We start from the raw sequence: 20,821 nt of genomic DNA on the forward strand, positions 1-20,821 counted from the left end.
TTCGTTTCTTAGCCAAATAACTCGATTTTGGTACCCACGGAATCGTATGATCGGCGCCTACAAATCCCAACCATCAAATCGGCCTAAAATCGACGTTTTAGGGGTCCGATTTGGGCAGTTTGGGTTTCGGGTTCGGTTAACCCATCAAATCCTAACCATTTTCAGTAATATAAGCTTTGGTGGATTTGTTCTTACCTTACCAACTCAGATCTATCAACAAAATCTCGGGTCTCGGCTTCGAATCTTGATCGGTTAGTATGTGTGTGTTTTGAGTGTGTGAAGAAAGAAGGTGGAAATGAAAGATTGGGTTTGGGATGGGATATTTATATCCCTCTAAGCCCACGGACCCAAGGCCCATTCTCATTTAACCCATCTTACGCAATCTAAGCCCAACTCCCTCCTTACTCGACATTAAATAATTAACAACGTGAAATCACTAAACATAACTTTCTTTATTATAATTAAAATTTAGGATGTTACAAGATGTGAAGTTAAGAGATGAAAGTTGTAACTATGTTTTGAAAGAATGAAAAGACTTAATTAACCTTAGATTTTATATTTTGAATGCATTATATGTTCTACATAAAGCATTAAGTTTGGCATGTCTTAAAATTTAAGCGGTCCATAACTCATGTTTTATATATAATATAGATTATGTCAGAAAAACTTTTTTTAATTTTTAGGCTCTCTGCGGTAGCCTAGCCCGCACATGCTATGGCCCGGCCCTGACTTGTAGGAGGTGAACCATAAAATAGGTGGTCTCGAACTGTTTTATTGACCAATTTTAAAGATAATCCAAAACCTGAGCTCGGTGAGTCCAGTTGACCTGTCAGACTTCACTTTCGGTTCAAAACATAGTTTGTCCTTACAATTATTGATTTTATATACTCTTTGGACGTGTGTGATAAACAAGCAAACTGCAAATACACCTAAATCATAGTTATATTGTAATATTGTGGACAACAAGAGTAATAAAATTAACATTTGGTCGTAATTGGAGGCCATGATTTCAGTTTCTAGCTATCACATGTAGCACGTCCGCATGTGTCATCACTTATGTTGGATTTTAAAATGGAAATATGGTTCATTTAATAAATAAAAATAATCTACATTGAAACAAGACTAATTTATTGTTTATGTATTCTTTTGAGCACTCCAAAAGAAGAAATAAAAAGTAGGGAAAGGTGTTTTAGATGGTAGTTATTGTAACCTACATTTATATATATTTAAAGTTAGTTTATGTATAACTTATAAGGATAAAATAGTTTATATGACATGGATTTCACATAATTTTTATCGTCTTTTAGTGTTAGGAACCAAACGTGTTAGCGAACAGCTACCCATAACTTATAAGAAATTGCATAGAATTATAAGACGCACATACCAAAAAAAATCATTCAAATTATATAATATGAAGAGTTGGTGTCTCAAACTTAGTTATGTTTTAAGTTTTCATTTTAACTTTGTTTTTCAATTGGAAAGAAAGGGAAAAAAAAGCAAATTAGTGTGTATAAAAGAGTTACTATGTCGTTGGAAAGGTAACTTTAAAAATAGTCATTATAAATATCAAAATGACTTGCATTTTTTAAAGTCTTCATCCATATAGTTATAAACAATTTTACAAAACAAATGATATTGATTTGCATAAGGGAGTGTGTAGACATATTTAGGATTTTTAAGTACGGAACAAATAATATTGATTTGCCTAAGTGATCATATAGAGAATGTAGCACCTAATATGGCAAAAATCTAGTAGCCGAAAGCATCATTAGCTTAAGATCTGACCCGGTTAGCATCGGCCACATGAAACCCCCCTTCGATTCCCATAGTCTCATGCTCTCCAGGTAAGCAAGCTCGAGCTTTTCCTAGCTGTTCATTTATGTTGTTATATCTGGTATTTTCAGTCTTGAAAAACCATTATACAAAATCTTTTAAACATTAAAAGGATTTAGGTTCGAACCACCCACGTAGTATAACAAAATTTGTTAATAAAAAATATTAAAAAAATGTATTTTAAAAACGTTTCTAGAAATGAATATTTAGTATTAAACCAAAATATGAGTGGTTTTGGAACTCTTGTTTGGTTGATGTGAAGCATTTAATGCCTTATGGGATGTTTCATTGGTTTGCAACATGCAACAAGCGTTAACAACGTCAATGGGCCAAACTTGAACCGACCACACGACGCCGTTTCTTCCACCGACAGTGACCACATACTAAGGCACACAGTTAAGGTTATTTTCATCAGAATTGAGTTTGAGTAATTGATTACATATTTACGACGAATGCGCTGATTCGTTAATTAGATGTGTAATCGCATTTACAGTGACGTCTTACAATGATCTTCTTGTCGGGACCATAAGATGTCGCAGTTTAGAAGAATTCTCCGTGGCTTTAAGGCCCTGTTAACGACAGTGGCCTACAAGTCTGCAACCATTTTTAAGATCATAAGCCGTTCAAACATAAGAATCAAATATTAACATTTTTTCTTGTATATAATCTAAAAGTTAAAATGGCTATAATAACACAACTCACATGCTGTTTAACTTAAAATTTATGTCAGACCTTTTTATGATTTTTTTTTAACTACCAACAAACATTGTATGCCTAAGTACTTCGTACGGAGTGACCCAATGATAAAAGGCTACCACTAGCTGACCCAACCCAACCATACGAAGCCCTTAAACACCTCCAAGTTATCTCCAATTTCGGAGAAAACCCATCGTTCAAAGGCCCACTAGTGGTAAAACCCGGATGCCTTCAGGATCGAACTGAAAATCACAAAGATCTCAGTCTTTCTTCATAGAGCCACTCATATCCCCCCAAAGTGTTGTAAGTGGGAATTGAACTTAAGTCTCTATTAAGAAACCCAAGCTCCCTACCACCACACCACATTGGATGGATAGACCTTTTTATAATTACAAGACTTAAATCTTCATCAACTAAGAAAAGAAAAACACTTTTAATCCAACTACTTGGTACTGTCGTACCAAATGCCCTTAGGTTATTAAAGACTTTATGACAAACATTATGATGAGTTCACTTCCCTAATACGCAAACGGAAAGTATTGAAATACGTGTTATGACGGAAAGTAGCCGGTTAAGTTAGCTGACCATGTCTCCCATGACATGTATCGGATTTTATAAATGCCTATCATATAAAACTAGTGTTTTACCCGGCGCACGGGTTGATAAAACTCGGGCATCGGTAAATTCCAAGCATTGTAGGTCCCAGCTTTGAGGCGGTAAGTTGACACGAATTCGATCAGCTTTGGTTATGTGTGTTATGGTATCGGAACTAAAACAAAAACGATTTAAAAACTAAGGTGGACCGATGGGGTGGCGTCGGTCAGTAAAGCTCGGACTTTGGTAAAACTCGAAAGTTGTCGATTCTGGGCGTTGAGATGATGAGTCTACACAACTTTGGTCGGTCTCCATCACGTTCGTTATGATACCGGAACTAAAAAAACAAAATTTTTATCCGGTCAGTTTTCGTCACTGTACCAATACTAAAACAAAACGCGGTGGTTGTATGCAAATTCGGTCGGTTTCACTTAACAACAAAACTATCTGGTACATGCCAAATTTAATGTTGAAAGACAAATCATTCTACCATACACAAAAACATAAATAACACAATTAAAAAAATGAAACCATCATTTGGGGCATCAGGGATTTGAATCCGGGTTGGAAACCGATGCAAACAGTTTCACATATCAACAAAATCATCTAGCCAACACTAATGCATGTGCTAACTATCAAAACCATTACAACATATAAAAAACATAAAGAGTCAACTTTGTGCCACAAAAGTTCTCAATTATACTAATTAGATAATGTAACTAGTAATTACTGAATTATACTACTATCACTAATAATTTGATTAGGGACCAGATTGTACCAATTTTTCGGTTCAGTACCAATTGATACATGTGCCATTGAAACTACGAATGCTGGTATCAATACCGGCTCAATACATACGGTAGATGCTCATCCTAAAATTACTATAAAAAAACAAAAAGCATTACATTAGTTACATATATTCCAAACAAAAAACTCAATTTCCAATTATAGATTAATCAAAACAAAAACATATCCAAATTTATGGGTTAGGTTCAAAGAAGAAGTTTGATTTTTCTAAGAAGGCTATGAAGAAGTGTATTTTAGTCTAATATTTTAATATCAAAACACACTTACTTTAATCTCAAAACCCATTTAAATTAATTTCAAAAACCCACTTACATAAAACCCAATTATATTACAATATGGTACTCATATAAAAGATAAAAAGACACTCGTTATTATGGTGAATTTGTTTTTCAATAAAAACGTCGTAAAAAAAGTTATGGACGTTTTAAAATGATGGGGGAATTTGCCATGTGCCTTGCATGTAGAGAGAGAAAATCAACAAATATGTTATTCCTTTTATGCCATTTACCTTGTGTTCACACTTGATTTCCCCCTAAACTAATCTCAACCCTTCATATTCAAAATCAATGGACAAAATTACTTCTTATCCTTCCTACAAAAACTAAACTTCCTATTATAACCTAACCCCCAAATTTATAACGTGATCCCATATAGCATATAAATATATAATCCTGTACCTAAACACATGCATATTAATCTATTATACTATTATATGATATTATCACCAACAAAAATAATCACACTAATTTTTACCAAAAATTGACTAAAACCAATCAAATCACACCTTCAATCTAAACCGTCCATTTCCAGATCTTAATCCTCACATCCACCTTACACTTAACTCCGGCAGTCGCCACCTTCGTCGCCGTCGTTTTACCCACCGGAACCCTAATTCCGTCACACGTAACCCTAATCGGCAGTTTCTTGGTGTTCAAGCTTCCAATTTTCACCTTCACTTTAGTATCCAACTGGGTTTTCAAATTCACACTCTTCTTATTCTTGAACTCTGTTTTCAACTTCAACCCATTATCATCATCACCCACAGTTTGACCGGTCAACGACACCACGGTTCTTAACGCCGTCGTGTTCTTCATCAGCGAGACAAACGCCGGAATATTCCCGTCGCCGACGTTAACGCCGTTGGATTTAAAACTAATAATAACCGGATCGTAATATAATAATATCTTCTCATTAGGGTTTCGAGCTAAAACAGTGAGATTGAATCTGGTGATTAATTTATTTGATGACGTCAGGTTGAACTGGGTGACGTGGAGTGAGGATATTGAGAACGTGGGTCGGTGAGGACGGAAGATGACGTACGTTACGCCGCCGGAGACGGCGGCGATGAGGAATAATACTATTATGGTGACGGTGAGACAGAGGCAGGTGGTGCAGCAGCAGCTCCGGCGGTGGGTCCGGCGAGGTTGTGGGCGGGGTTTGGTGGCCGGAAAAGTGGGTTTGGCCGGTGCCGGAGTTCCGGCGGGGTGGATTTTTTCTGCCATTGGGGGTTTGAGATGGTGAATTGAATTGGGTGTGTGTTGGTTTAAGCTGGTTGTGTGAATTGACGGTGACGGTGACGGTGATGGTTAACCGGAGAGGTGGTGGAAGGTCGTTATCGGAGTTGGAGGGAATAATAATAATAATAATAATAATAATAAGAAGAAGAAGGGGCATTTACATATTTCCTCTTCCTAAACTTTGAAATTACATATTTTCCCAAACCATGCTTAAAAAGCATTGTATATTGTGCATTAAAAACTTGTATTTTGGGAAAATATGTAATTTCAATAGTTTAGGAAGGAGAAATATATAAAAATTCCTAATAATAATATCAAATTCTTTTTATTGTTGTCTTTACATCTTATTATTGTTTTTGTTTATATTGTGTATGTGAAGGTTAAGGATGGGCGAGATAAGTGCCGAACCCGATAAACCCGGTTACTTGACATGTAAAACCGTGTAATAGACCTGGTTTCAAATTAGGGGGTTGGTTCTAGGTAGTGTTGTAAAAATTTCGACTAGGCGTTGATTAATCCCAGATTAATCGTAAGTTCTCACTTCACTGATTAGTTTTGAGTTAATCGGTCAATGGTTCGCCCAGGATCGGAATTCATCGGATTTTTTTGATGAGGTTCTGGCCAAAATAGACGGTTTATGGCAGGATTCTGACCAAAATTAGCGATTTCCGGCGAGATTCCAACAAAAATCAGTGGTTTTCAGTGAGATTTCAGCCAATTTCCGGCCAAAATGTGTTTGTGTATGTATAAAATTGAAAATTACATATAAAAATGTGTGTGTGCGTATATAAAACTGAAAATTATACATTAACGTCTAATTCGATTAATCCCAATTAATCGGTAGTACCCACCCACCGCACAACTAACGACTAGCGATTTTTACAACACTGGTTCTAAGGTCTTAGAATTTGTTGAAAAAGGGTTCGGGTCAGGTCCCTTTAAATGTGAAGGTTTCAATTGGACCCTTTTACCCGATTTAAGATTATTTTGAAATTTGATTATGGGGTTTTGCTGATCTTCCAATTGTAGTTATGCTATAACTAGTTTTTTTTACCCGACGCGTTGCACCCGAGACAGCTGACAAAACCCTAGCATTGAAATCCGGACGTGGTAAAACCCGAGTATTATGACGATGAGTTGACACGAATTCGGTCAGTACCAACTTAAGGTACCGGAATTAAAACAAAAGGTTGCGGCGGCGTGTCGGTAAAACCTGAGCGTTGTTAGTCTCTGGATTTGGGGCGGTAAGTCGACACAAATTTAATTGTTTTCAATTACGCTCGTTACGATATCGAAACTATAAAACAAAATAAAAAATACAAAAAAATATTGTCTAATGTCAGACCGCCACTTGGACCAATAAAATGCTAGTGGCACCAAACTTTCAATTTATATATATTAGATAATTCGAATTAAAAGTTAGTTTTTTTTGACAATTTTGGCCCTTTTAGTATTATTTTATGATTGTCACTTGTATAAAAGATGAGGATTGTAACTTGTAAGCTAATCCGATCATGTAGAGGAAATTACGAGATTGTGTACGTCTATCTAAAAGTGGTATGTTTTGCATTCCTTGATTAGAGTTGTTGTAAAGATAAAGACGTGAAAAGATAAGTATCTTTGGTGATTTGTAAGATATCTAGCAAAATCTTCACGTCACCGCCATGTAAAATAAATAGTCACTTGATGAACTAGGTTTAAATAGATTAAAGAAAATAATAATAATAATAATAATAATAATAATAATAATAATAATAATAATAATAATAATTTGTGATTGGTTGTTAATGCGGTGGACCAACTAATACTTTGTCGATCACCAATCACGATTATGCACATGGCACTTGGCTTTCATGACGTTTGGCTTGTTACTTTGTTTGAGGCGACGAGGTGTTCGTGGCACCATCATGTCATGGATGACGCCTCCAAACCACACAACCTTATAATACAAGCTATTTCTAAGTAAATGCATCAAATGCTTATAAGAAACATATATTAGCAAAATATAATTATAAAAACTGTGAAATTGTGTGAAACATATATTTGAGGGGAAAAAAAGATGTGAAGATTACAATTTCTGATAATTTATATTGGGCTTTCTGTTATGAGAACAATCGAAGGAAGATATAAGGCAACGGCCCAAATCAACACATAATTACAAACTCTTTTTGTTTGACAAAAGCCCAATAAGACTATAAAGCCTTTAACAAGAAGACCTATATCTGAATAATATTCTATCATTTTTTTGATTCGATTAATCCATCTTGGATATCTAAAGTTATACATTTAGTTTTTTAATCGATACTAAAAAAAGTTGTTTAGAAATAACCCAACTCATAATTGACGAATTCGTAGGTTCAGTTCCTACTGGATGGTGGATGCACGCCAATGGAACCCTCGAATAATATAAAATACACCCCCACCCCCACCACACAATTGTAATATTGCAATGGCTTCTCAAAGATATCAAATAACAACTTCATATAAATATATCATCGCAAAATTGGACAGTCACATAACAACATATTATTATTAATCGTTCATAAGACGCAAACGCAGTAACAAATAACTATTAACGAGACAAGCGTGTTAAAACCTATCGTCGGATGGAGGCAGACACTCAAAATAACAATGGCAAAGGTCGTGACCTTTGCATTGTGAAGCAGAACGTTTTCCATACAAGGAATTGCACAACCCCATACATAAGTCCCATCTGCATGCAGGCATAGCATAATCTTTTTCACAAACTTGTTGACTCATAACCAACTCTGTGCCTGCAAACATATATAGAATACATGCATGCATGGTTTTAATATCACATAAACTATTGTCATATTTTAGTTATAAATAGTAAAATATAGAGTTTACACATTACACCAATGTTTTAAAAGCCGGTACGTACCGGCCGGTTATACAGGATTTTTGTAAGCCATCCGGTTTTTAGAGCCCGATATTTTTGGACGGTTTGCTAGAACATCGTACCGCCGATTGTTTTTAATAACGGTTTAAACCAGCTATAAAACCAAGAGATTTTTTATATTGTTTGCAGCCCATATTTTTAAAAAATGGCTTTTAACATAGTAGACAAAATTGTAACCGGCAAACACGGTAAACGACGATTCGTTAATCATGCAAATCCAATGTTGACTAATTTCGTATACAAAGTACAAACTTTCTATCTAACTCGATCATTGTTCATCATGTGTGATATTTGGTTCAATTGATGCTTATTAGTGTACTTTTTGCGTTATTTTTAGTGTTAAAATTGTATTTATATGAAATTACAAAGTAAATTATTTAACCCGGTTGAACCTCTCGGTAAACTATTGCACCATTTTTAATCTAAATCAGGCACGGGTAAAATACCGGTTTTCAAAATATTACTTTACACCAAGACATAAGACAAACTGGCGCCACAAGCCCTTTTTAAATAGCAAAAACCAATCTTTTAAAAAAATTACGTCGATAGAACTTGGTGTCATAACATTATGCCGTCACATAAATCTTAAAAAACATAATAATGAATAAAGGGAAAGAGATTTATTTACCTAGTGTCATGAGAGCCAGAAGAAATACGGTGACAATCAATGACCTTGCCATTTTAATGTTTTGTGTATTTTTTTTTTCTTTAGTGCCAATAGTACTACAATGCTTATATAGGGAAGATACATATTGATGAAAGTTAAATATGTACATCTTTAATTGTAATAAATGAAAATATATATACAATAAAGGAAATGATTGAATGCTTCCTAAAATCTGGTTGTCTTTTTATTTTTATTTTTTTAAATTTTATTGGTTTATAATAATTAAAATAAAAGAAATCAAATCTAAGATTGTAATAAGCAAGCTAGCGATTTGGTTCTAAAATCAAGCTTCATTTTATTTTTTAATTTTAGGAATAAATCAAGCCTTTTATTTTATTTTTTAATTTTAGGAATAAATTTGGCCCTAAAATCAAGCTTTATGCATCAAATTCTTTTTATTCTTTTCTTTACCTCTTATTATAGTTTGTATTTATAATGTGTATTGCGAAAGTAAGATTTCTTTTTGTTTTTACAAATTACCTCTCTTAGTATTATTGTATAATCATTACTTGTATAAATGATAAGAGATTATTAATGTACTCCGATCATGTAGAGAAACTTACGAGTATAACTTATCCTAAAATGAGAAAAGATTAGAGGCGTTGTAAAGATAAAGATGTGAAGATCACATAATTTCACATTCACATTACAGTAGAAACTCGATAAATTAATACTCGATTATTTAATAAACTCTCTAAGATAATATTTTTTGCCGGTCTCGACTCGGGGATAGGGTGCTAAATTAATAATTCGCAAAAATTATAAGATAATACGTTTTTGATAATTTCTTTAGACCCCATATAAAATATAAATTAATAATTCCTTATATATAGCATATTACATGAATGATTTATGAAGGTTTCTTGAAAAATGACTCAATTGTCTTTTGTTTTTTGTTGAAATCAATTTCCCCTTGAATCTCGTCTCTAATTTTCCTTAGCATGGTAAGAACTTCTGGTGTTGTTTTCTCATAGCTCAACAAGAAATTGTTCAATGTGATTGCCGCTTTAATAGTTTCGTTTCGCGAAGGGGGCTCAATTGTAGAACTTTCATCATCTCCGTCATCGATATCATCTTTATTAATTCCAATAACGCTTTCAATAATTTCTTCGTCAGTCAACAACTGTGCAACTACATTTTCTTCTGGGTGAGTCAGAACATTCTACTATAAATTAACAAAATATTAATTAATATATAAATTAATAATTATTAATTTATCGATTAATTAATAACTCTTTTAATTAATAAATTTTGGTGGTCCCAAATATATTATTTTATAGAGTTTCTACTGTACTTGTATTGTGTCGGTGAAAACATTACTTGTGTTTTTCTAAAAAGAAGGGATTTGGTGTATATAAGATTATGGTTAGGTTCAAATAAGAAGTTTGATTTTCCTAAGAAGGTTAGGAATGAGGGTATTTTAGTCTAATACTTTAATATCAAAACCCACTTAAATTAATTTCAAAAACCCACTTACATAAAACCCAATTACATCTTCACTCATCTCTTAACCAGCACTCCACCGCCCACCGCCATCACCTCGCCGGAAAAGTCCCAAAAAACACAATGAAAAAACACAATGGAAAAATACACTATGAAAAAAAAACACAATGATAAAAACACAATTGTATGACACAATGTAAATAACACAATGTAAAATACTATTGTATAACATAATTTTGTAAAACACAATTCCGTAAAACACAATTTGTAGAAAACCCACTAATTTTTTTAATTTTTATATTACAAGGGTACTCATATAAAAGATAAAAAGACACTCGTTATTATGGTGAATTTGTTTTTCAATAAAAACGTCGTAAAAAAAAATTATGAACATTTGGTATGTGGAGAGAGAAAGTCAGCAAATGTGTTATTCCTTTTATGTCCTTTACCTTGTGTTCACACTTGATTTCCCCCTAAACTAATCTCAACCCTCCAAGTTCAAAATCAATGGACAAGATTACTTATTATCCTTCCTACAAAATATACATCCTGTTATAACCTAACCCTATAAGATTATTATAAGTGATATATAACATTAATTACAAATTTAGTTTTACTTTTTAGACTAATAAAGTCCAATAAGGGAAAAAGAGCCCTTAAATAAGGACAACGATGCGAATATGCGATGCTATAATGTGAATGCGCATATCACTATAAATGTTTTCAAATGGAAATTAGGGGCAAATTCAAATAGTTGGTCGACTAAAATAGATGTTCACTGGTGTTTAAATATAGTGAAGTTTCGGTTCAATAGCAAATTAATATTGAAAAGATTAACGAGTTTATCAATTTAGTTGTTGGGCTTTTCTAATATTGTATATGGTGTTGGTCTTAGATGAGGGTTTTTCCCAGATCAAAAGACGAATGTGTCCTGATGTAATGAATTTAGCCACCAGCCCATTTAAAGGATTTGTTGTACGTTTTTAAAAAAAAAAAAGAAAACTGGGCTATAGACATAGAGTGAAGATTCCAATTACCGATAATTTATATTGGGCTTTCTGTTATGAGAAAGGAGATATAAGTCAACGACCCAAATAAACCCATACAAATACTGTTCAGCAAAAGCCCAATAAGTTATTAAGTTATTGTGCTGATGGCATTAGATGAATTATAAATATTTGCAGGTCGTTTACGTAATTTGACATGCAAAGACAGGCTCAAAGACAATCAAATAGAAGGGTCAACTGAAATAGACTGTCACTAGTAGTGTTTTTTTTTTTTTTTTGATTTTTTTTTCTTAGAGCATTCTCAACCCATCCCCTGTAATGAGAGGAATTCGTAAATTATAGAGTGTGGTTGTGAGTGTAAATTATAGGGTGGAGAGAGAAAAGGTAGTGATTTTTTGTAAATTTGGGAGAAAACTAGTGATTTTGTGTAACTTATAGTATGGAGAGAGAAAACTGTAATGATAAAAATATAAAAAAAAATATTATTTAATTAAACTTTAGAGAAAGATGCGGTGTTATATAATGTAATTATGGAGATGAAGATAGGAGACAGATTGGGAATGCTCTTAAAGATGACGAAATATCACTAATAAAAAAAAAGCTAAAAAATACAAGTAACTTATAGTGGAAAAAAAGAAAAAGGAACACTACACTAGTTAGACCATTCAATAGATGGGATATTCACCCGAATTTTAATAAAAAAAAAACAATATTGTATTTATATCCTCCAAAGCTTTTGAAACCGATGTCGCATTCTTATAATATCAAGTCAACCGACGTTTTTCTTTGTGTACGTGGTTTGATCATTTTTGTTACTTTCATTCAATTCTTTTTGTTACAAAGTTTTTGCAACCGGCTTCCCCTCCTCATTCAATATTTTTAATCCAGAAGAACGATGTTGTATGCCTTTATGTCCATCTTTAGTTAACCAAAATTTATTATCTTATCAAAATTATTTCTTAAAAAACATCATTTACAGTAGAAACTCGATAAATTAATACTCGATTATTTAATAAACTCTCTAAGATAATATTTTTTGCCGGTCTCGACTCGGGGATAGGGTGCTAAATTAATAATTCGCAAAAATTATAAGATAATACGTTTTTGATAATTTCTTTAGACCCCATATAAAATATAAATTAATAATTCCTTATATATAGCATATTACATGAATGATTTATGAAGGTTTCTTGAAAAATGACTCAATTGTCTTTTGTTTTTTGTTGAAATCAATTTCCCCTTGAATCTCGTCTCTAATTTTCCTTAGCATGGTAAGAACTTCTGGTGTTGTTTTCTCATAGCTCAACAAGAAATTGTTCAATGTGATTGCCGCTTTAATAGTTTCGTTTCGCGAAGGGGGCTCAATTGTAGAACTTTCATCATCTTCGTCATCGATATCATCTTTATTAATTCCAATAACGCTTTCAATAATTTCTTCGTCAGTCAACAACTGTGCAACTACATTTTCTTCTGGGTGAGTCAGAACATTCTACTATAAATTAACAAAATATTAATTAATATATAAATTAATAATTATTAATTTATCGATTAATTAATAACTCTTTTAATTAATAAATTTTGGTGGTCCCAAATATATTATTTTATAGAGTTTCTACTGTAGTTTGTTATTTAACAAAACTATACTTATTATGTAGTTTGTTATTTAACAAAACTATACTTATTACTAAGTTTTCTGATGAAATTCAACATGTTTACTGATTAATCTTATTTTATAGCTAAGAAAACACTTTCATTACATTTTTTTTGTTTGAACCGTGTTAAATTTTAAAATAAAGGTATGTGCCTATTGACACATTTATGGCTACCGACAATAGTTAAAAAAGAATAACATAAAATAAAATATAAATGGGTTAGGTGATCTCCAACACCACATTCCAAAACAAAACATTTGTGGTTTGATGGGACAAATATTTTTTTAACAATTATCAGAACAGTCGGATCATCCTAGCAAACAAATCACGCTTTCATCTAAAGAATATCACATGGTGGTCCAAACAGTGGGGATCACTCACCAAACTCACAACTAGGAAACCCCCTATTCTGCACAACTCGAACACACGACATCTTATAAGGAAAACATAGGACTATCATTGAACCAATTGGCTCAATTGACATATAGATGGTACACAATAACGAATGGTCGTGTACCGATAAGTGTAAATTTAAAGAATTATTCAAACGAATGGTTGTGTGGTAAATTTATTATAATTTTATTGCGTTAGGTTTATTGTCATGGTTGTATAACATAAACTAACCAACTAAGTTCAAACTTTATTTATGTACATTATTTAATTACCAAGGCTTTTTCTATAAACAAAAATGTCAAAATCTAAGTAAACATCACTCCCTTTATTTTACTTTCTCCCTTATCTTGCCTAAGGATCATACAACAAAGGACAATGGATTATGTTTGTGAAATGCATAGCCACAAATAAGTACGTGTAATCTTTTTTTATTTAATGATATGCATGTTTAAAACTATGTGCAAGTCATTTTCATTTTATTATTTCATAAACGGCCTGCACATTTTCTTTTTTATTTAGTTTGATCATATATCTTTGTAAGACATATTTTTAGACGCAAATTTTAAACATTTAAATTTAAATTCTTTAATAAAAGAAAATATAAGCACTGTCTCCTCAATTTTCAAGATATATTGTTATGGTTGGTTGGTTGGTTGGTTATAAGTCAAGTAGTCTTGAAGGGCTTGTTTGTATTCTTGTAAAAGTAGAGGGACTGTAAGTGTCATTGTATAATAGTGATAGGAGTTAGTTAGTCTGTTGGTTGTTAGGTCACTACTTAAACGGTATTAACGATCAATAACATCATGGATTGATTTGTGACCTAATTCTGTTCTCTTTCTCTCTAATCTCTTGTTCAACCAATCTCACGTATCATATATCAAGACGTATTAAGTTATTTAAACCAATTTACTTACGTTGTGAGCTTAAAATCAGTATAATTAACTTCATATATCTTTACATATAATGTTTTATTAATCCTTTATACACCGTAAGTATATGATAAAGAGAATAACAAAACTAATACAGTTAAAGCATAATAATTTCTTTATCAATTAACATGTAGCAACTAGTGAAAACTCTAGCGTGCGATGCAACTGAAAACAAGTATTAAAAAGGAGAAAGTAAAATATTTACAACGATAATAATACAAAGGTTTTCAAAGATTGGAGATGATTAAATTTCCAAACAAATAATAAATTAAATTAAATGGGCTTTTTAACTTCACACAATAAATCTCCAAACAAATAAATAAATTAAATGGGTTCTTTTTCTACATTTCAGATAACTTCAATTCTCAGAGGGAGTCATAATCATCCTTATTGGGGCACTGAAGAAAGTTAAAAAGAATTCATATTTAATAAGCAATATCCCCACTTTCTCTCCAATCAAAATGTTTTGGTCAAATAAAGTTTTTCTAATTAAAAAAAAAAAAAAAAAGAAAATAAAGTCTCATAAAACTTCTTGCAACACATGTTTCTAGCTTTTCTTTATGTTTTCTTGATTTCAGTATCAAAAAGATACCACAATTCCATGAATATCTTGCAAAATTTGGTCAAATAAGTAGAAGTTATGTTGGCACAGTACAAGTGTTTAATAATTTTTTAATGCAGTTATTGGTTATGAAGTGATCAAAGATTAAAGCTTTTTCTTTGGTGGTGGTGGTCACTTTTATTTTGCTTGCTAATGGAGCTTCAAGTGACTTACTGGTTGATCACATTCTTGATTTTGTTTCTTGGCTGTGAATCTTTGCCTTTTAGATATGCAGGTAACAACTTATATGTTTTGGAGTCTCATGATTTTAATTTCTTGAAGAGATTAGATGTTTTTAAAGCTCTTTAAGCCATTGGGAACCATGATTATAGTTTTGTGTCCTTGTGATCATCACAATTGGTGATGGGAAATGATAAGATTGTTGTTCTGTGAAATCAATGTTACATGATATCAATAACTTGACAGTTTAACTATTATGGTCAAACTAGTCAACTTTCTAATCCAAATTTGACATGATAGAACAAAGGTCAAGAACTATGCTACTATTAGATCAGAATTTTTGTTTTTCAAATTCAAATTAACAAATAATATTATCTTTTGTTCTACATGAATGCATTCATGTCAATTTGGAATCCTAAAAATAACTTGTTTGACCTAAAAAGTCAAACTATCTACAGATCATGGTGTCTCGCAGGCCCAAACTCCCACTAGTGATCAATCTTTACCACCCTCAGAGCATCATGCACCAAAATGGATCAAACGACATGATCATCATGAAAAATTTGATCGTTTTGCTCCTACGCCCTCGTATCCACCTCAGCCTCCAACTAACATGCTGCAGGGTTAGTTTTGTCATTATAAATATATCCTGAAAACCGGTTATTACATAAAGATTACTAAAGCTTTGATCTTTTTACATTGAATAGGTTCATCCAGTCCTGCACCATCGCCGGTTGATCTAATAAGTCAATTTGGTAGGCTAAAGTTTTGATCTTTTTATAGTTGCGTGACGTCTTTATTGTCATATCGTTATAATACGTTGGCTAATGGTGATACTTATACTATAATGTTCAAGGGCCTGCAATATCTCCATCAGGCTCATCTTTGACAAAGGACACTGCTGCTCCACCCTCGTCGGTTTTCATGCTACCTTCACCACCTCCTAATGAAGGTAAACCATATGGGTAACGATTTAAACTTATTTGATTATAACTGGCGGGCTTTATATTATATTTGAAGGCCATATTTTATAAACATATAAAATATGTTCTATGTTATAGTCATGTGCTTGCTTTTGTTTAAATGGTCACTACTAGTATGTTCTATGTTCCATTTGGATCATTTTAACGTGTCTTTGGGTTATATATATTTCAGAAAAAGGTGATTGAGTAAATCCAAGACGACAGCTTAAACAAAATAAAACTATCTAGACCCGAGACCATTTATGGGTGTAAACAAGCCGAATTCAGCTCATTTTAACCAGAGCTCAAGATCAACTCATTTCAAATTTTATGACTAAAGCTGAAGCTCAAAGCAATAAAGTTTTCAAACTCGTTTTTTATTTCTCATTTATATACATATATAACTACTTTTGTATATATTTGTACTTGTAATTATATATATGGCATAATACATATGATTTAGCTTTTTTTTTATTTATCATAACTATCCATAATATAGTACTTTTTATATGATATATATTTGTTATAACAAATACTAAAATTATATAAATAATAAGCTCATTTAGTCTCTTTGATCTAATCAAGCTGTGAAGCTCGAGCTCGTTCATTAAACAAGCTTCAAATTAAGCTCGAGAACAACCTCAATTTGAGTTTCACAAGTCGATCTTAACTAACTAACAAGCAGCTTTGACTTGACTCAACTAGTTTACGTATTTTGGAACTAATTTCAAACTTTATTTGTAGATTGTACAGCAGTTACCTGCACACAGCCATTAACATACACACCAGCCGGATCACCTTGTGCTTGCGTATGGCCAATTGAAATCAAACTACTCCTCATGATTTCTCCATACCAATTCTTCTCATTAGTCTCTGAACTCGCCCACGAGATCGCCACCAGCGTTTCACTTAATGCGAGTCAAGCCCGAATCACAGGCGCCAATGCTGCAGGCAACCAGCTCGACAGCACCATTGTTCTAATCAACTTAGTACCTCTAAACCAAAACTTCGATGCCCCCACCGCGTTTTCAATCTACCAAAAGTTCTGGAAGAAGCAACTTTCGATTAAAAAATCTCTGTTCGGAGCGTATGAAGTCCTAAACGTTACATATCCAGGTATTAAGAACTTATAATCGCATTATCTGCAAATTTGAACAACTTCAAATATTGCTATAAACAAACGAACACGAACACATAATCAAACAAATTTTTTCTGTTCATGTTCGTTCGTTAAGAAATTTGGCATTTTCGTGTTTGCTTATGTTTGTCCGTTTAAAACCTAAACGAACAGTTTACAAACAAAAACAAGCAAATTTAAACCAACATGATTGAACAAACATACTCGAATACAAATGACAATGATTTTCTTTTTCAATAAAAAGAAACTAAAGTATATGCATATAATTAGGCCTGTAAATGAATCGAACGAACACGAAGGGGGCGTGTTCGTATTTGTTCATTTAACTTAACTGAACACGAACACGAACACGAACACAAATGCGAACAAATTTTGTGTTCATGTTCGTTCATTAAGAAAACGGGCACTTTCGTGTTCGTTCGTTTAAAGCCTAAATGAACAGTTCGTGAGCGTAAAAGAACATAAACAAAGAAAAAAAACGGACTTAAACGAACATAACAAAACAAACATAAACAAACACAAACACACACACACATATATACAATTTAAAAGAGCCCATTTTATGTTTATATTATACAAATATAACTGCATACACGAACGTAAATAAACGAACATAGGTTCATGAACTAAAACCTGTTTAAACGTGTGTTCGTGTTGGTTCGTTTTATTAAATGAACATTTCGTTTATTCATAAAATATAACTACTAATAATGTAATTCTTAAAATTTAAACGAACATAAACAAAGACGAACCTAATTGTGTGTATCTGATCTGAAATTAGGTCTTCCGCCTTATCCGACTTCGAATCCTTCAAATTCCGACGTAACAATCGACCAATCGGATGCTGATAAAAATAACGGAGCGCATAATAATAAGCCAGTCGGAGTTGACATACACAGAATTGGAAGAGAGAACAATAATAATAATGATAAGAGTAAGCCGAATGGAAGCATACTCGCAGTGATTATATTATCTTCTGTAACCGCTGCTGTTGTTCTCGTCGGAGCTATTTGGCTTCTGTTGTTGAAGTTGAAATTAAGATGCTGTGCTTCCGATTCTGAACCGGAAAAGAACCGGACGCCGTCACAATTGCAACCATCAGGTTCTGTTATTCGGTTACTTTGTCGGTTTTCGGGTCGGTTAGTTTGTAATCTAGATTCAGTTTATTCGGTTAGTTTGTCGGTTTTTGGTACTTAGGTTGATAATCAAAACCAAACTTGAGCTAAATTTTTTGCTTAGAAATCAAGGGTGTGAACCGGTCAACTTTAGACAAACCTAACCAAAAATCGAAATTTAGGATTTTGAGTTTTTTAAAATCGTTTTGTTTCGGTTTTTTTGATTTTGTTGTTTGAACTTGAAACTTTTCCGTTTGTTTGGTTAATTTCTGTTGATAATTAAAACCAAACTTGCGCTAAAATTTTTGGTTTAGAAATTAGGGTATACATGGGTTGATTTTGGGCTTGAGTTTTTTTTTTTTTAACTGTTCGATTTCGGATTTTTCGATTTTAGTTTTTTTATTTTTTGTTTTTCGGTTTGGTTCCCGCCTCCCGATGCTTTTAGTTTTGTCATTTAATAAATTCTTATAAATTATTTAAAATTAAATTTAAAAAAATGAAAAACTATAAATTCTGTTTTTTCGTGTTTCGTTACATAAAAAAATCAGTTTTATTTTTGCTAATATATAAAACCAAACCGACGGTTTTTGTTTAAATTCGGCTTTTATGGTTTTTCGATATCCATTGTTTTTTTTTTATTTCATGCACACTCCTATTAGAATTGAAGGTATAAATACATGAAATGGATGCATATATATACATTAAGTGGAGGTATAAATACATGAAATTGAGGTATATTACATCAGGCGAAGGTATAAATCCATGAAATGGAGGTATAAAAGCTAGAAATATACGAAAATATGAATGGTTTGGTCCGCTTAACGCATGGTACCAAAAAAACCAATAACCAATTTTCAGTTAGTTCCGTTCTGGTTTCGTCAGTTTTCGGTTTGGTTTCGTTTAACTGTTCGGCAATTGCTCATCCCTATCAGGGACCGGAGATTCATTGATCGTTGGAAGCAGGAAAAGTTCAGAAACATTGTCGCCTAGCTCGAGTTTAGCTGCTTACGCCGGGACAGCTAAGATCTATAGCTTGAGTGAGATTCAAAAGGCTACATGTAACTTTGATTCCAGTAGAATACTTGGAGAAGGTGGTTTTGGTGTTGTTTACAGTGGTGTTCTTGAAGATGACAGAAAGGTTGCTGTCAAAGTGCTCAAGAGAGACGACCGGCAGGGGAGCCGCGAGTTCTTGGCTGAAATCGAGATGCTGAGTCGACTTCATCACAGAAACTTGGTGAAACTGTTTGGTATTTACACAGATGATCATTTTAGATGTCTGGTTTATGAGCTTGTTCCACATGGAAGTGTTGAATCTCATTTACATGGTAAATTAGTTTCCACCATTTCTTGTTTCGATTAGACCGAAAAGGAGTTTGCTTTTATGTTCTTTTGATATTTTCAGGTGCTGATGATATCGCGCCTTTGAACTGGTGTGCAAGAATGAAAATCGCTTTAGGTGCAGCTCGAGGTTTAGCTTATTTGCATGAAGATTCAAGTCCTCGAGTCATTCATCGTGATTTCAAATCAAGTAACATTTTACTTGGAAATGATTTCACGCCTAAAGTTTCGGATTTTGGTTTGGCTAGAACCGCATTAGATGGTCATATGCACATATCGACACATGTCATGGGAACTTTCGGGTACCTTTCTTCACTACTGTGTGTATTTTCACCATAAACACACACTAAAAGAAAAATTAACACTTGTTTCATACAGCTACCTAGCACCAGAATACGCCATGACGGGCCATCTTCTGGTGAAAAGTGATGTCTACAGTAAGGGGTGGTTCTTCTCGAGCTTCTAACGGGAAGAAAGCCTGTGGACCTGCTGCAGCCACCGGGTCAAGAAAATCTAGTCACGTGGGCTCGACCACTACTCGCAAACAAAGAGGCCTTGGAGTCAATCATTGATCCAATCATCATAAACTCGAACACTCCATTTGACAGCATACTAAAAGTTGCAGCCATAGCATCAATGTGTGTGCAACCAGAAGTATCACACCGCCCGTTTATGAGTGAAGTGGTTCAAGCGCTTAAACTTGTGTGCAACGAGTTTGATGAAATAAGAGAAATGGAGTCTAGAAGTTGCAGCCGTGCTGATTACCTCGACTTTGAAACATTTGATCAATCCGAGACTCAGCATGAAACGAGTGGCTATGACGCACGGATTGGGTTATCGGCTCGGATAGAAAATATTGGGGGTTTGGAGTCTGAATCATTCAGAAGGCAGTTCAATTCTGCTCCATTGAAAATGGGGAGAAAGAAGCGGTTCTGGAGACGGTTACGAGGTTTGTCTAGAGGAAGCATGAGTGAACATGAACATGAACATGATCATGGATTTTCTTCTAATCTGTGAAGTTGTAAGGTT

At 33.4% G+C, this 20,821-nt stretch overlaps 1 protein-coding gene and 1 pseudogene across 2 annotated transcripts; one reads left to right on the forward strand and one right to left on the reverse strand.

The window, feature by feature from the left end:
* Positions 1-4,721: 4,721 nt before the first annotated feature.
* LOC143636654 (NDR1/HIN1-like protein 6) lies at positions 4,722-5,432 on the reverse strand. Its single transcript, XM_077104194.1, has one exon. The coding sequence runs from the start codon at positions 5,430-5,432 to the stop codon at positions 4,722-4,724; it is 711 nt and encodes a 236-aa protein (XP_076960309.1).
* Positions 5,433-14,166: 8,734 nt separating this feature from the next.
* Positions 14,167-20,809, forward strand: LOC143636608 (receptor-like serine/threonine-protein kinase ALE2; annotated as a pseudogene). The gene is made up of 10 exons (XR_013154267.1): positions 14,167-14,243; positions 15,155-15,294; positions 15,698-15,862; positions 15,947-15,994; positions 16,096-16,191; positions 16,946-17,317; positions 18,121-18,441; positions 19,387-19,779; positions 19,857-20,094; positions 20,171-20,809. The product of XR_013154267.1 is annotated as a receptor-like serine/threonine-protein kinase ALE2 (transcript).
* The last annotated feature ends 12 nt before the right edge of the window (positions 20,810-20,821 follow it).

The sequence above is a fragment of the Bidens hawaiensis genome, unplaced genomic scaffold (genome assembly GCF_021521415.1).
Source record: "Bidens hawaiensis isolate Kalapana, Puna unplaced genomic scaffold, B.hawaiensis_p1.1 tig00008036_1, whole genome shotgun sequence".
Classification (NCBI taxonomy): domain Eukaryota; kingdom Viridiplantae; phylum Streptophyta; class Magnoliopsida; order Asterales; family Asteraceae; genus Bidens; species Bidens hawaiensis.